General features: G+C 37.9%; 1 protein-coding gene across 1 annotated transcript; it reads right to left on the reverse strand.

Moving 5' to 3' along the window:
- Window positions 1-1,642: 1,642 nt before the first annotated feature.
- LOC108416814 (plexin-C1-like) lies at window positions 1,643-15,095 on the reverse strand. The gene is made up of 15 exons (XM_037542817.1): window positions 14,817-15,095; window positions 14,548-14,676; window positions 14,292-14,426; window positions 13,544-13,644; window positions 10,936-11,041; window positions 10,685-10,841; window positions 10,251-10,353; window positions 9,751-9,844; window positions 8,588-8,623; window positions 6,566-6,696; window positions 5,858-6,034; window positions 5,326-5,422; window positions 4,933-5,112; window positions 4,200-4,361; window positions 1,643-3,434 (listed from the first exon to the last, which is right to left on the reverse strand). Exons 1-15 carry the CDS (start codon window positions 15,075-15,077, stop codon window positions 3,363-3,365), a joined length of 1,941 nt encoding a protein of 646 aa, XP_037398714.1. The 5' UTR covers window positions 15,078-15,095; the 3' UTR covers window positions 1,643-3,362.
- Window positions 15,096-15,597: the final 502 nt, after the last annotated feature.

Consider the following 15,597-nt stretch of genomic DNA (forward strand, 5'->3'; position numbering starts at 1 on the left):
GGGAGACAGTTCTGGACTGCAGACAGGTCAGTCTAGCAACTGCACTCTCTGATTAATCTGCCATTGCAGTGCTATTGTAACATGCAGAATGTGGACGGGTGTTGTCATGTTGAAATGAGCATGGGTGCATGTTTATGCATGGCAAGGTGGACAGAGGCTGGTTTTGCACTTTGTTGTTGATGTGTGATGATGAATTTGAATTTAGAACCATCAGCCAAGTGTGTTTGTGGAGTTACACTGTGGAGTTAGACCATTTAACCCATCTGTGCCCCACACGACTGACCTCCACTGTGTACAGGTTTAACGTGTATGTGTTGGCGCAGTGAAGGACGGTGTTTATTATCAACAGTTTGTGAAAGTTTTCCCAAACCTCGTGATCTCGTGATCCTCATCACAAAATCATGTTTTCAGTGCTGTCTGAGGGGTTGAAGGTCACAGGTATTCCTCAGTGTTTTTTGCCTTTTTCCTTTATGCCCAGAAATGTTTCCGTTTTTTTTTATGCACTGTAGAGGGTGAAATGCCTACAATCCGTGCACTCACTGGCTGAGGAACATTCATTTTTTACACTGTTGGATTTTTTGCATTTTTTGCAAAGTGTCCTCGACTCATCCTTTCTCCTACTATTTTATATCCAAGCATGATTGCATCACCTGTATAACATGGTTTTTGAACATTTCATAATGTTCCTAGTCTTTAGTCTGAAACTGGCCCTCTTTTGGAATGTGTTGCAGGCATCAGTATCAGAATAAGCTCATATTTACAAAAAATGGCATTGAAAAGGTAAAATATTACATATCTTGACTGCTTGTTCAGATTCAGGTCAGAGCAGATTTATAAATCACTGCTTTCTGTTTTTCTTTGCATTTGATCTCCTGTCCAGACTTTTGGGATTGAGTTTCTACTTGATTGAAAAGAGCAGATAAATTCCACATGAATCAAATACGTCACATCAACTGCAACAAAGTCTTGCCAGAGGTAAGAATGAAGTAAAATGAAAGACAATAATTGTGTATTTTATAATTGTATACTTCATTGCTGTGGAACCACATTCATTTGAATCAAGTAATTTTCAAGCAACCCTTCTTTCAGTAGAAAATGTAAATGTACTCTTAACGGTTCAACATGGTCCTTCAGGTCCAACGTTACATTGCCATTTCCAAAGGGAAAGGCACATATTTGAAACTTTTTTGAAGAAACAAAATAAAATTAAAAGTTTGGAGCATTAAAAGCATAAAAAATAAACATTGAAAGAGAAACTACAAAAGAGTAAAGTATAATTATATTCTTTAACTAAAGGTTCTTAAGAAATACCACTAAACTAAAGGACCTATAGGGCATCACCCCAGTGATAATCTTTGTACCTAAAAAAGAACAGTTTAATACCTTTTTTGAGAATGTGTCCCAAGGTAAATTTTGATGGAATTGTTCTTGCCTGAGTATTTTCAGTGCTAATACTTTTCTTTTACTGAAGAATACTTGTGAGGAATGTAAAACATAATTATTTTGTTTTGTTTTGGTAGTGACAGCATCTGTACTGCTGTGCTTTTGCTTACACCTCTAACTTTTAATGCTTATTATTTTAGTCCAAAAGAAGAAGACAAGCTTGTAACACCTAACAAAAAGTACTTAAGTCCTCTCGTACTTCTTCTCAAGTTGGTTTTGCAAATATACCTTTTATTTGAGTCATTACATCATTGCAATAACGACATTTTATATGAGTATGTGTTGACAGCTCTAGCTACTTCACTATATTTATGTTGTCTGTAAACGATTTGATTTCTTTATTTTCATTTCTTTCTGTAGTTCCCAGTTTAACCTGCAGATGGTGATACATCGTCACAGTGTAAACAATTAGAGCTTTCTCAAATCCCATTTCATGAAGTAGATTATGTAATTAAATATAAATATACAATATATTATTAAATATAATATAACAGTTAAACGGTCATAAATGCAGTCAGTTACACTGAAAAAGCACGAAAGGTAAAAAGTATTGTAAAGATATTTACCTTGTCCAAAGGAACATTTTTGCATCAACAAATAAACATTGTTACATCACATGGAATCTGAAGTATCTTAAAACAAGATAATGATAAAATGTAGCCGCATTATTAAAACAGGGCCAAATTCTTGCTATTGTGTTCTAGAAACAACAATTCATAACAATCAGGCCTCCGTAGTTTAAATGAGCCACTAACCGCTGCACTAGATGTTTCTTTTTATATACCCAGCACATTTTGACATCAGGGCAGTGGAGAGTAGTTTGGCAACGCTTTATTTGGATGGTCCATTGTAGATTCTTTGTAAATGTTCCGTATATATATTTAAGTAACATTCAATTGAATGGTCATTAAATGCCATTAAACTTGAAGTTGAATGTAACTTAGATGGTTCAGTATAGATTCTTTGCAAATGCTCAGTCTGTCTTTCAATAACATTCAGCTCAATAACCATTAAACTCAACTGAAGTTCATAAATCTATCCCCAACTCTACTCCTAACCCTAATGTTGTTGATAATCAACTGGGGATCACCAGAAAGTTTGTTAATGATTTTACTAGCTAAAGAGCATCTATAGGAGACCATCCAAATAAAGTATGACCGGGCGTTTTAACTGATGTTCTTAAAACATAATTAGAAGCAAAAAAAATCAACTGAAATTAAATGAACAAAACTCCAGTTAATTATGATGATTATTCCCAAATATATACACAAGAACATCAGCTAACACTTTATATGAACACTCATACCATGTTTAAATGTGCCTCATATCCTGCATAGTTATGAAATCTGACATGAGTAACTGCAGAAAGCCCTGTGCCTATAGCTGTATATATATATGTTTTCATGCATGTCTATGTGTGATATAAGGAAGCTGAATATCTTAAAACATTTTGTGATCCCTAGAGTGTGAACAGACCCATATCATGCTACCTAAACCTAATTTTACTTAACAATAATAGTATGTAAACATTGTTATAGGTTTCATGTCAAATGTTAAAATTAAAAAGCAAAATAGCCTTTTTATTACATCTATGACATCATGAAAATGAACACTTTACAATTTCCATACACTGGCCAAATGTATGTGGACACGCCCTCAAATGAGTGCATTTAGGTATTTCAGGCACATAGAGCACTAGCAAAAAAATTATGAAAGTGAAAGAAAAAGAAAATGATACTAATAATAATAACTATCTTGACTAAAGGAGGGGGAGCAGCATATTAGATGCAGGTTGGAACTGAACTGTGCACATGTAAACACTGAGAACAGACACATAATTACAAAAGCACGTTGACTGAAGAGAAGAGAGAGATGATCAAGATCATTTTCTTACAGGATTCAGAAATTCAGGGTGAATCTTACACACAGAACAAACTGTCTGTGTGTCCCACTTGAGTTTTTAGAATTGTGGAAAAGTTGCCAACACTGATCTGGAACAGAAAAAACAGGAGGACAGTCAAAACTATTCTGATTTTAATAAAGAAACAGGCTAATTAGTGTTACAATCCTGCTATTTGTAACAGTGTCCTGTTCACTGCCTTTGCGTCTCTTTCTGTCTTAAAACAGTTGTGTGGAAATATTTGTCCTTCCTTGTACACATGATGTTTCAGCTGTGCACAGTCCTGAGATCTTTCTGTTCATTTGGACTGATAATTACAAAATATGCATTTCTACACGTTCAACTTAGCATAAATGTGTACATGTCCAGTCATATATGACTATTTATAACACATATTACTTAGATAAAAGATGATTTATATGGCATAGAAAGATGGGTTTTTCAACTGTAAATTAGTAGAACATTTTACCTTCTGCAGTTATGCCTTTTTAACGTTGTGTAAAGACATTAAATAAAAACGCTGGCTTTTACAAAAGAGGGAAACCTGTGAACTGTTAAACACACAGTTACAAGTTCATAAATGCAAATGTAAAATCTGGAATTATCTTTAATCAGGCTGAGGTCAGATCAGGCATCTTGTTCACTTTAACCAAATTAAATAAATTAAAATGAACTAGGAGTGCCCAAACATCTGAGAGAAGTAGGACACTGACTTTCATCTGAAAGTTCCATCTGAGAGTGTGTAATTACTCTTACAGAGAACATTAGCTTTGAACAGCACCAGGCTCAACAGTGCTCAGTCTGCACTATCACACATTCACACTGCAGAGACAGCTAATAGACTGATTAGTCTTACCCTGAGCGAGGTCACATTTATTCTGACTTCCTGTGTTTCCAGAATGTCACAGACAATAGCAGTGGATATGACTTTCTCTACCACACACTCAAACTGCTTCTCTTCCTGCAAACCCCACACCTTTACATCCTCCACACGCATATTCAGCCTGCCCTGCTTTACCTGGATAGACAGAGAAAGACGACTGTTAATCACCCACATATGCACTGTGTGTACGACAGTGAAAGCATCTGTGTTTCATCATGTTTAATATTCTATGTTGTCTGGAGCAAAAGCTCCTGGTATGGTCTCCCAAGGCAAACTGGTCCTAGGTGACAGGTCAGACAAAGTGTGATCTATAATTGCTCATAATTGGCATTTACTCATGGTGCCCGGCTGGGCCCAGCCCGAAGGAGTTACATGAGTCCCCCCTCCCATCGACCCACCACCGGTAGTAGGGGTTTGGTGCTTTGTGGATTGGGCAGTGTCCGAAGGCATGGGCCTTAGCGTTCTGATCCTCGGTTGGTGAAACTGGCCTTTGGAACTTGGATAATGACTATATCGCCCAGCTGACCTGGGAGTGCCTCGGAATCCACCCGGGGAGCTAGTGGAAGTGGCTGGCGAAAGGGAGGTCTGGGCCTCATTGCTTAGGATGCTGCCCCCGCGACACGAACCCCGGAGAAGCGGAAGATAATGGATGGATGGATGGATGGATGGATGGATGGATGGATGGATGGATATTTACTATACTTACATTAATGAAAACTAAACCATAACTGACATCCTGAGAGGTGGAGAAGCTGATGAATTCTGGGTTTGGGAGGTAAGAGAGTTTATGTACACAGTCCACTGTTGAGTTCCCCACTCTGAGAGAGACACAGAACAGCCCAGAGCTCTCACCCACCCTGAGAGATGGAGAGTGAAACCAGACACCCTGAAAAAGAGAGAGAGAACATAAGATAAACACAGTGTAAAGTTTAATGAAGGGTTATGATGAAGAGTAATGGGGATGATAAAAAAAAGGTACGCCAGCTCTGAATATACTGCTCTGAATGAATGTACAGGTCATAACTGTGTCACAGAGTTAGACTCAGAAGAGGATTGTTGTTTCAGAGAGAAGGGAGATAACTGTGTGCAAATACTTTACCACAGTGCTTGACTTGACGCTTATTTCTTTATTATTCACTATGATTGTCTCCACGTACTGCAGACCGCTCCCCAGCACTTCAATCTTCCTCCCCCCACTGACCGACACACAGTAACATCAAACATCAGCAGCAGGAAACCGCTTTCATTTTAATTTCAAGAAGACCTGCAGAGCTTAAGTTGCTTCCTACAAATAGCCAAAAAGAAACCGTGATATTGTGCTAAATATGTTTATATCTGTAACTCTATGCATATTACTAACTGTATTTTTTTTATTTAATCACAATTACCAGCTCCATTAAATACCTTTTGAGACAATTGACCCTGACACTTGCCATGTAAGAAATAATATTAAGTCAGTCTTAATCTCATTACAGAGAGAAGAATAACTTAAATAAAAGAAAATAAGCTTTATGCAGTTAAACACTAAAGAGCATTTCACCATCAGGGCCTGTGGGTTGAATATATTTAATAAAACAGAAGTGAATTTGTAGTAGTGATTATATTTAACGTGCAGAATGTTTCTGCTGTACCTGGCCCAGGTGTTTCTAGGCTGCAGTCCAGTACAAGTGGGCTGAGTGCCATAAGTGATGGTAGCGTTACTATGACAACGGCCATCTGCTGTCACCACACACACCTTCACAGTTCCTTTATTTCTCCTCGGAATACTGAACTTCAGCGTGTCAGTGGAGCGCTCCAGCACTGGAGTCCTGGAAACACATGGCCTTGGGCTAGTCCAGATTTAAATCCCCTTATAGAGAATATTTGATCTACCATTGAACACAAACTAGTTTATCAATGCTTTTCTATTATTTGAAGCCATCAAAGCTGAATGGAATGACGACACTGACTTTTCTTTCTGTAAACGGCTGTCTGAAAATTTACCACATTTACCACAAGTAATCAAAGAGAAAAGCGAGTTTGCACATGTGTGTGTGTGTGTGTGTGTGTGTGTGTGTGTGTGTGTGTATATATATATATATATATATATATATGTGTGTGTGTGTGTGTGTGTGTGTGTGTGTGTGTGTGTGTGTGTGTATATATATATATATATATATATATGTGTGTGTGTGTGTATATATATATATATATATATATATATATATATATGTGTGTGTGTGTGTATATCTATATATGTGTGTGTGTGTGTGTGTGTGTGTGTGTATATATGTGTGTGTGTGTGTGTGTGTGTGTGTGTGTGTGTGTGTGTGTGTGTATGTACATGTGTGACTACTCACTCTTTTAAATCGCACTCCTTCAACCCCTGTAAGCGAATTTTCACAACTGGATCCAGATTTTTCCCCTTTATTACTGCATTGTTTTTGCCATAAAGTGAGACTTGGTTAGGCAACACGGAGAGGATCTCTGGCTGATAATTAGGACAAAGAAAGAAGACTTTAGATAGTGACTATGAAATCAATAGCCAGATCATTCTACTATTGGGTGGTAATCTGGATATAATGTTAATATTTAGTATTTAAAAGATCAGTATATCGCATATGCGTCTGCCTCCTCATCGCTCCACATTACAACATCTGAGTGATTTTAACAGGAAAATGTAAAATTTGGTACATGGAGACTAAAAGCTCTGGGACTAAAACACAGAGAAACAAGTAATCATTGTAAAATGATCCATACCAAAGCCAAAACATCAGTCTGGTAGAACTCTTCTTTTGAGACCCCTCATCAACAATACTTATACACTGAGTCTATTCTAAAACTCTAGCTGTCAATCATTTGTATTCTATCTGCTCAGTTTTCATAGTAGTGTGTTGACCTTAGACTTTACTGATTGTAATTTGCAGATGGCCCATAAACTCTAAGTGGCTTTATCAATCCACTGAATCATTGTGTTCTACAAGTTTAAAAAGGCATTGATTTTACACTAAAAACTAAGTGCTAAATGATGTGACTGATGAGAACATTCTGCAAGTCATTCAAAAACCACTGAAGAAAATCCTACATGTGAAAATGAAACCAACTTTACCACTCACTAGACAGTGGCTGCCTACTACATACTGCTGGAGTACTCCTTGTGCATAAAAGTAGTAAGTAGTATGCGACCAACATAAATTTCTGTAATTTATACATTCACAGCATTTAGCTGACCCTCTTATGCAGAGCAACTTACAATTTTATCAATTTACACAGGTAGGCGAAGGTAGTGTTAAAGAGTCTTGCCCAAGGACTCTTATTGGTATAGCGTAGGATGTTTGCCCAGGTGGGGGATTGAACCCCAGTCTACAGCATAGAAGGCAGAGGTGTTATCCACTACACTATACCAACCATCCACTACACTATACCAACAATTTGCCATAGATTTCCTAGTATGCAAAGGACACCAGGATGACATACTGCTCCAGAAAACATTCCACTATAAAGCCAGTGCTGTCTTCATAAATGCAACCTGGTCATTTCCGGAGGACATAACCACTGATGCACCTGGACACTTTGAATAGCTACGGATTTAGCTTTTCAATACATTAATAATGGCAAAATGAGAAAAATTGTCCAAATCATGCTGCACTTAGTGCAATGCTGAATCTGTCTCTATGCAAGGTGCCTTTGCTTATTTTGTCAATTTCATAAAGTTAACTAAATTAGTTTGTTGTATTCTGATTATATAACACTGTTATATTGGTTCTGCTACAACCAAATCCTACTGATACCATAATTAGTAACTTCCTTGGAATTAAGTAGGTTTTAGTGTAAATGAGTGCAATGTGTCTTAACAGTTACTTCACTGGTAACATTTGATGGTCCAAGGTAGATGCTTTATAGATACACAATGTGGCTTTAACTTAAACTAAATGTCTATTAAAAGCAATGAAACTCAAAAGTGTGATAGATTCTACTAAATCTGACCCTAATCTTAACTTCAAGGCAAAACCTTCACACATACTCCTAAGCCTAACCTTGGCATCTGACTGCCATGGTGTTAGCAGTATGCTGTGCAGGCAGACCCTCATTCACTGCCAGTTTGTTTGTTAGCATGGTAACGTATACTAGGCTTATGCCACACAGTATCAGCTGGCATCGGAATCTTGATATCAGTTCATGTCTTTTGAGGAAAGTATGAGTAAAAGAGCATGGTATTGGATGGATTCTTGATACCTGTATCAGTATCAATCCATCCCTCTTCAAAAGGCCTGAACCCTTTTACCTAAACTCCACTCTGCCCAGCTTTCCTTTTAATTCTCAGCTCCCTGCTGACAGAAATAGCTCTCATTTCTACTAATATTGTAGGCAAATTCACTCACTGTGTACTTCTTAGAAGAGAATTCTTTACACGCATCCTACAGAGAAAAGAAAAGTAGTTTAAAACATTTAAATCAGAACGTTTTGGCTGTAATTCTTTGAAAAGCAAGACGGCTGAAAATATGTCCTATCTGCAATTCTAAATCAAAACTTTAACTAAATGTAGAAATGTTCAGATGATCACCGTTTATAGGACACAGACACCAATGATCAAGCAAAAGAGAACGTTCAGCAGTGCTTGTTTTAAATCACACTGAATGCTGTAAAATGTCGCTCTCTCAGACTTGATATTTATACCTAACACTGCAAGTCTAAGAGATTGATATTTTACAGCATCCAGCACACGGTAAACATATAAATAAAACGGACTACTTTCTGTGCTGCTGTCTCTGTGAATAAAAGTGCAGAATGTTCACTCTTTTGTCTCTCTCTGCATCTCACAATGAACTACATCTGTAGAGCTGGGGAATGTGATGTCACAATGGAGTGACTTAAGGACAATCCGCCATTGTGGAAGTCTAGTCTGTATAGGCTGGTTCAGAATGGTTAAATGAATCCTCATTTTCTACCAGCTTTTCTTGATTTTGGCTGATCTGAAGCCCTTAGTCTCACTAAATATGTTTGCAGAGTTGACCAGCATGAATCTACCTGACTAACAAATCATAGATCACAAGAAAAGTGGACAGGAAAAGAAGTGTCATTTGACTATTCAGACACAGCTCTAGTTAAACAGCACATATGAAGACACAGTGTTAAACAAGACCTTTAGTTGACTTAACAAAATGAAACTTTTTTAGTGAAAAAAAAACATTATTGAATATCACATTTAGAATCTAAGATAACTAACTCTTTAAAAATGCCACACTGGTGCCAGAATGTAATAGAACACTGGAATTAGAAGCAAACATCAGCATTGTGGTGAGGTATGCATTGATACTACGACTAAGCCTCCATGTTACTTCCACTTTGGGTCTTGAGTCTCTCAGAGTCATAAGGTGGGAGTCCACATCAAAGTCTGAGTCATTGGTGTTGAAGACAAAGTCCAGTCACAAGTTTTTCTTGATTTTCTCGAGTTGAAGTCATCAAATTTGTGACTCAAGTCTACACATCTGGTTTACATACACCATAAACCTGTATGGTGTATTGAGGGGTTACATGAACTCACCTGTATGTGTACCTGTGGTGCAGAACCCTGAGTCCAGCTGCAATTCTGACTAACAGGAGACCAGTGACACCCAACTGAGACACACGCTGCACATCTGCATAGCAAACATACAAACACAGTCATATGTAAAAATTTGTGCACCCGGGTCAAATCACATGGTTTGGTGAGTTTCTAAGTGAAAATAAGTTACACATGGTTTACAGAGAACACAATTCTAAACACATTTAAATGCACACTTACTGATTTGTTGAATTAAAACTATATATATATATATATATATATATATATATATATATATATATATATATATATATATATAAATATGGCCTGTGCAAAAGTGATGGGACATTTTCATGCTAACTCAAAAGCAAAAAGTTGTATTAAAATAGCTGACGAAGTTCTGAACTACTGATGAAGTTCACCTAAAGTGGCCCAGTGTCACAAACCTAATGTGATAAGGGGCAGCTGCTTAGAGAGTTTTATAACTTGAATCCTCTTACGCAGCATATGGTGATGTCTCTGTGATGTTTGGGCAGTTCCTCAGTTTCAGGCTCTCTGTGATTTTCTGATCTCCAATAGTGACAGTCGCTATGACTCTGAGTCCTGGATACACAAAGCAAAGTATCACCTTCTGGTTACATTTTTACATTTACAGCATTTAAAATTTCTTTCTCAGATGCCTAAGACTTGCACAGTACTTTACATGAATGCAGACCATTAAATTTAAGACTATAAAATCATTCACCTCATTCACTTCCTTAGTGCTCTTCACTAATTGAGCTTCATTATAAAGTGGTGAGCAGGCCTAGAGATCTAATTTATTCCCTGCTGGAGGGAAAGTACACCTTCTTTAGAAACGGACTCTTGTCACCAGTAGACAATGAACTCTGGAAGTTCAGAAAACAATCATAAGCTAAAGTGAGAATGCACTGACCTTCAGGAGGCAGACGTTGGCTGGAGAAACTGCAGGAGCAGCTGTTCTGGGAAACTGAGGTCAGGTTGTCACACAGATCCACATTCCCTGCCTTAATACTGCATTTTAATGGAGGACCTACTGTGCCCTGTGCTATCAGGTAGAGACTCAGACTGACCTGAATGACAACACAGCAGATAAAAACATATAAATAAGGCTAAATTCAAGGTAAATCATTTTGACATATAAATGAAAAACATAATGTCAGTTACCTTTCCAGAGACTTTGGCCACTTGAAATGTGATCAGCTCCTTCTGAAAAAAATCTTCAGGAATGGGGATCCAAATGGAGTTGGAGCATCCCACCTTGCTGGAGCACCTAAGTGACCCAAAGGAGAAAAAGATGCACACAAGACAAGAAGTGAGCAACTACAATTCATTATGTGTCATGTTCTTGCTAAATGACAGTTCTAAGTGGTTACGTTTTGATAAGAAGAGGTGGATATTAATTCAAATACATTCAAACAAAATTCTGATAGATTTGTACATTCCTGAATATTTTAATATTTTTTTATGTCTACTAAAGTATATTTGTGAGGAAAGTAAACTTCTACTTTGTGAGTCAGTAACATTTAGTTACTACTTCCTTTTTAGTGGTGAATTTTATCTGTTATGTTGGAGAAAAGCATCTGTACGGCTTTGTGATTAGTCACACCTTCGATTTTTGACATTTATCATTTTACTGTAGAAACTTCAGTTTCTATGCTGACAGACGCAAAATGGGCACGTATGTTTTTCAAAAACAATACAATTCTCAGTTCCAACATTTGATACTGTATGGTGTCTTTTTACTACTTTAAATTAAATATAGGGTTTCATTTATTTCCACAGCATTGCATTCTGTTTTATGCATATTTTGCGCAGCGCCTCAACTGATTTGGAAACGGGGTTGTAGTTTGTGTGATAATGGGGTACTCCAAAACATGTTTCAATATGACAAATATTACTGATTGTTCACAAAAATGAATCATATCTCAATATCTCATACATTGAGCTAAATGATTGTTCTGACAAAATGCTAGCTAATTATGTTTATATTTCAGTATAAAGTGGCTAAACACTGCTCTGTGATGATTGCTCAGATTATGAAATAGTAAGGTTTCTAATGAAGTGGGTGGCAATGGTATATTGCAACCTTATATGATGATGATGATGATGATGATGATGATGATGATGATGATGAAGAACCTTTATTGTCACTAGTCACAAGTACCAGCGAATATCCTATATATCCTATTTCAAGCACAGTCATGTTACTGGATCATGAGTTATCATGAGTTTATGTATTTTTTATTTAGAGTATGACAAAAGCACAATTCACTTTAGTTGTTATAGCCCCATATAGTCTCATTACAAATTCACAGAACACTTTAAACATCTTTAGCTGAGGGCATCTTTTCTTTACACTGTCTTGATCTGATGTCTATGGCTGGCAAAGGAGAGACTAAGTGAAAAGTGTATGACTGCAAAAAAGGATCTACTACATGAGAAAGTCACTGATTAGACAGCAAAAGCAGCCTGAGCCCAACGTTGTATATAAAACATCAGCTCACAGCCCAAAAGCTAGTATTTTGTTGGGCCAGTCAGGCTTAGGTCAGGTAGCAGACTAGCTTGTTTCATCTTTTATCAAGTATAGTTTCTAATTTGGATTATGATGAATTTTGTTGAATGGCTATTTAGCAAGTATCACTAAAAAAAGAAATGAAAAACTATAGAAAATATGTTTCTCTCTGTTATCAGGGCATTTTACAGATGGCTGGTGAGAAGAAATGTGGAGAGGGCTTTAATAAAGGCATTACTGAGGAAACGTCTCTGTCTAACGTTCTTATTTTCTGAAAATGATATGCATTCTTTGGATATTATTTTATTGTTTATCTGCTGTTATCAACAGCATCTTGGGCTGAAAGAACATATATCAGATGTTAAAACAGACAAACAGCGCCATAATGTCTGCATAATAAAATGTGCTCCCAGCCAGGGGTCATTTCAGTTAAATAGGTCCGGACCAAATGAGGTAGGTGTGAAAACGCCCTTAGTGAGGTTCAAATGAGGGTGCTGTCATCCAAAGTCTGTTACGGTTGGTTTAAAATATGAACACTATAGAGACTCATATGTCCAAATGGACCAAAGAGAGATTAATCTTGGTTGTCTCTGTGTAGAACTTCTTTGGTTCAAGGAAAATACAAGTTTCTGGTGTTGTATTGATGCCTGCATGTGTTTTATGTTCATGAGCTCTTAACAGATCCATTTTAAAACGAACCTGAGGCGTGTTTGAAGTCATTATAAAATCATTATAAAATACTAGATAAACACATTTAACTGCACACATAGGTAGAACAGTTTGGTGTACATTACCGTCTATGTGCATCGTAAAATCTGCCCAGTCAGTTTTTTTGACTACATCTTTTGGTTTGATGTTAAATATGTCAGTGTGAAAAGCTCAAATAAAACTAAAAGGCGACAGTGTAATTTCTGCTTTGGGCTGGACCCAGGAAAAAAAAAGCATAAACACATATTCTATCTATCTGTTTGTTCAGTGAAAACTTTAGTTTTAATGAGTATTATTTTCCGAATTACAGGCCCTGTTTCTCTTAAGCTGCAGCCACCCACCTGCCCACCTCTCACCTTCCCTTTTCCTGTCCACACTGATCCATATGATACATCTGTGAGGAGACTACCAAATGCCACCTGTGTGTTGTTGTGTGAAAATTCTTATGCAGAATAAAATGATGCAGATTCTGACACTGTTCCACAGGTTAGGGCTGAGTCTGGGTTAGGGCTGAGGTGTGAGAGGCATGAACAGCACTGCAGAGGAACTTACTTGTTTGTGGTTACACACCAGCCACAGGAAGGGTCCTGAGAAGCTCTGCAGTCGGTGAAAGTGCTGTGCACACCACACTGAGACACTGCTACTCGCCTGATCTACAACACACACACACCATTGTTTAGTCATGCAATCAACTTTCACACCTTCAGCCTCCTGAATAAACCTCATTAATTATTTATACTTATTTTCCTCACTTCTTAGCAATAACAACACATTGTGCTGATAAGCGTCAAATAAGCCAGCACTAGACCTTTGGCCGTCACCAAAAACATGGATTTCAGAAGTCTCATCATAAACTTGAAGATTAATGAATTGGGTTAAATGAAGCGCCATTGTACCTGTTAGCTTTGCCTTCAGGTCCCAAAAAAAAGAAAATAAGGGGAGGAGCTTTTTTCTCCAAAGCTGAAAATGAGTCGCTGGAATGTCCTTGCTGCACCATTTAAGATGGAACAGGAAAATTCTAATGACTTCAGCCTCAACCATTTTCTATTACCCACTTTTGTCATTACATTTCTCAGATGTTGATTCGAAAAAGACCACTATTACTGAGGAGTTCTGAGTTTGGTGAATTGTAGGAGTTAATTCCCTCTGGACATGTAGCAGACATGTCAAAACTACAGATATGGCAGATTCATATCTACTGGATTAAAATCATGGTGCTCGTTAGTAATCACTCAAATTACACCACGTCCTGGGTACACCATGTAATACTAATCCAGCTCGAAAGGGACTTAAAACTCACTTGATTTTTCGAAGCTACGTAGATGTATTTATGATCCACTGGGTCAAACTGCATTCTGGGAAACACCATGTTGCCATCATCCGAGCTGTACAGCACTGTCACACAGCCAGAATTCAAAGCCTTGTCCAGCACAATCTGGAAAGACATAAAAAGGAACAATGTTCAGAAAAATAAATAAAGACACATGAGAGAGAGAGAGAGAGCGAGAGAGAGATCATATTCTATTATGTATTAGAAGATGGACAGAGAGTCAGACCTTCAGCAGTTGTCCATTAGCAGTTCCGATGTAGAGCTCAATCCAGGATCCTTTCTTTTCTGCTGCTACAGATGACATTGAACTGTGTTTGAGCACCACAGCACGAGGCCTCAGAACATCTTCTCCTTTCTGCAGACACCAGAAAGATGTTGAGGGAAAGAAATGACAGATACTGATCTACAGCATCTGATTTAGAGGCGGAATGACATGAAGAATAAAGTGCAGATTATTTAAAATAAATTCTATTTTTTTTACTGGCTGTTTCTCACCTGAGCTCTGCACGTTGGTTTACAGCTGAAATATGAAGGTACTCGGTCTCTGATCTGACTCAGGTCGTAAATGGCCAAAGCAGTTTTCTGGGGGTCGTTCGGTTCTTGCGCAGTGAATATTCCCGTCCAGAGAAGAGGAGATCCAGAGGAGAGAACTACAGAGGAGGACAAGAGCTTTTTACGCTCTTTATCATCACAGCACTGCAGCACTGCACCTTCTAAAGATCTGGTCATTTCTGATTTACTGCGGCCGTTCTTCATCCTTAAGACCACCACAGCTGGACCTGTTCTAGACTTAACGTTCACCAGCAGGTACGAGTGAGAGGGAGGAGATGATTGGAAGCCATCAATCCACTCAGCATCACTCTGTGGAGAAATGTTGGCTTCAGTTGGCTCAATGCCTGATTTAGAGAAAATTCCTCCTTGTTGAGATTCCAGAGTGTTATGCAGAGAAACTCCTTCATCAGAGCATCAGTCATCAGGAATCTCCTCTCTGGCAACCAGCATGTATTTCTCTGTTCCTTCATCAAAATCTACAATAAAAGAAACAGATGATTTATTAACAGATGGTGAAACTGGAACATCCTCCCTGTAGAGACTTCTGCTGATGTCATTGATGTCCAGGAGTTCACAGTATCCACAGTCAGAGGTTCCGCAGGTTATCAGGGTCTTATTCGCGTCGAAAGGCAGTAAAATATTAACTCGGTTCTGGTGTCTGTGGTTCTGTATGTCCTTGTGTTTTTCCTCTACTAGATCGAGCCTCATCTGGAGGAGCTGAGAG

The sequence above is a fragment of the Pygocentrus nattereri genome, chromosome 11, assembly GCF_015220715.1.
Source record: "Pygocentrus nattereri isolate fPygNat1 chromosome 11, fPygNat1.pri, whole genome shotgun sequence".
Classification (NCBI taxonomy): Eukaryota; Metazoa; Chordata; class Actinopteri; order Characiformes; family Serrasalmidae; genus Pygocentrus; species Pygocentrus nattereri.

Coding starts and splice junctions, on each gene's coding strand:
- LOC108416814 (XM_037542817.1), bottom strand. CDS start 15,077: ATGAAGAACGGCCGCAGTAAATCAGAAATGACCAGATCTTTAGAAGGT. Junction 11,042..13,543: donor TGGTGTGTAACCACAAACAA/GTAAGTTCCTCT, acceptor TGGGTCACTTAG/GTGCTCCAGCAAGGTGGGAT. Junction 6,697..8,587: donor TCTCTTCTAAGAAGTACACA/GTGAGTGAATTT, acceptor CCTAATTATCAG/CCAGAGATCCTCTCCGTGTT.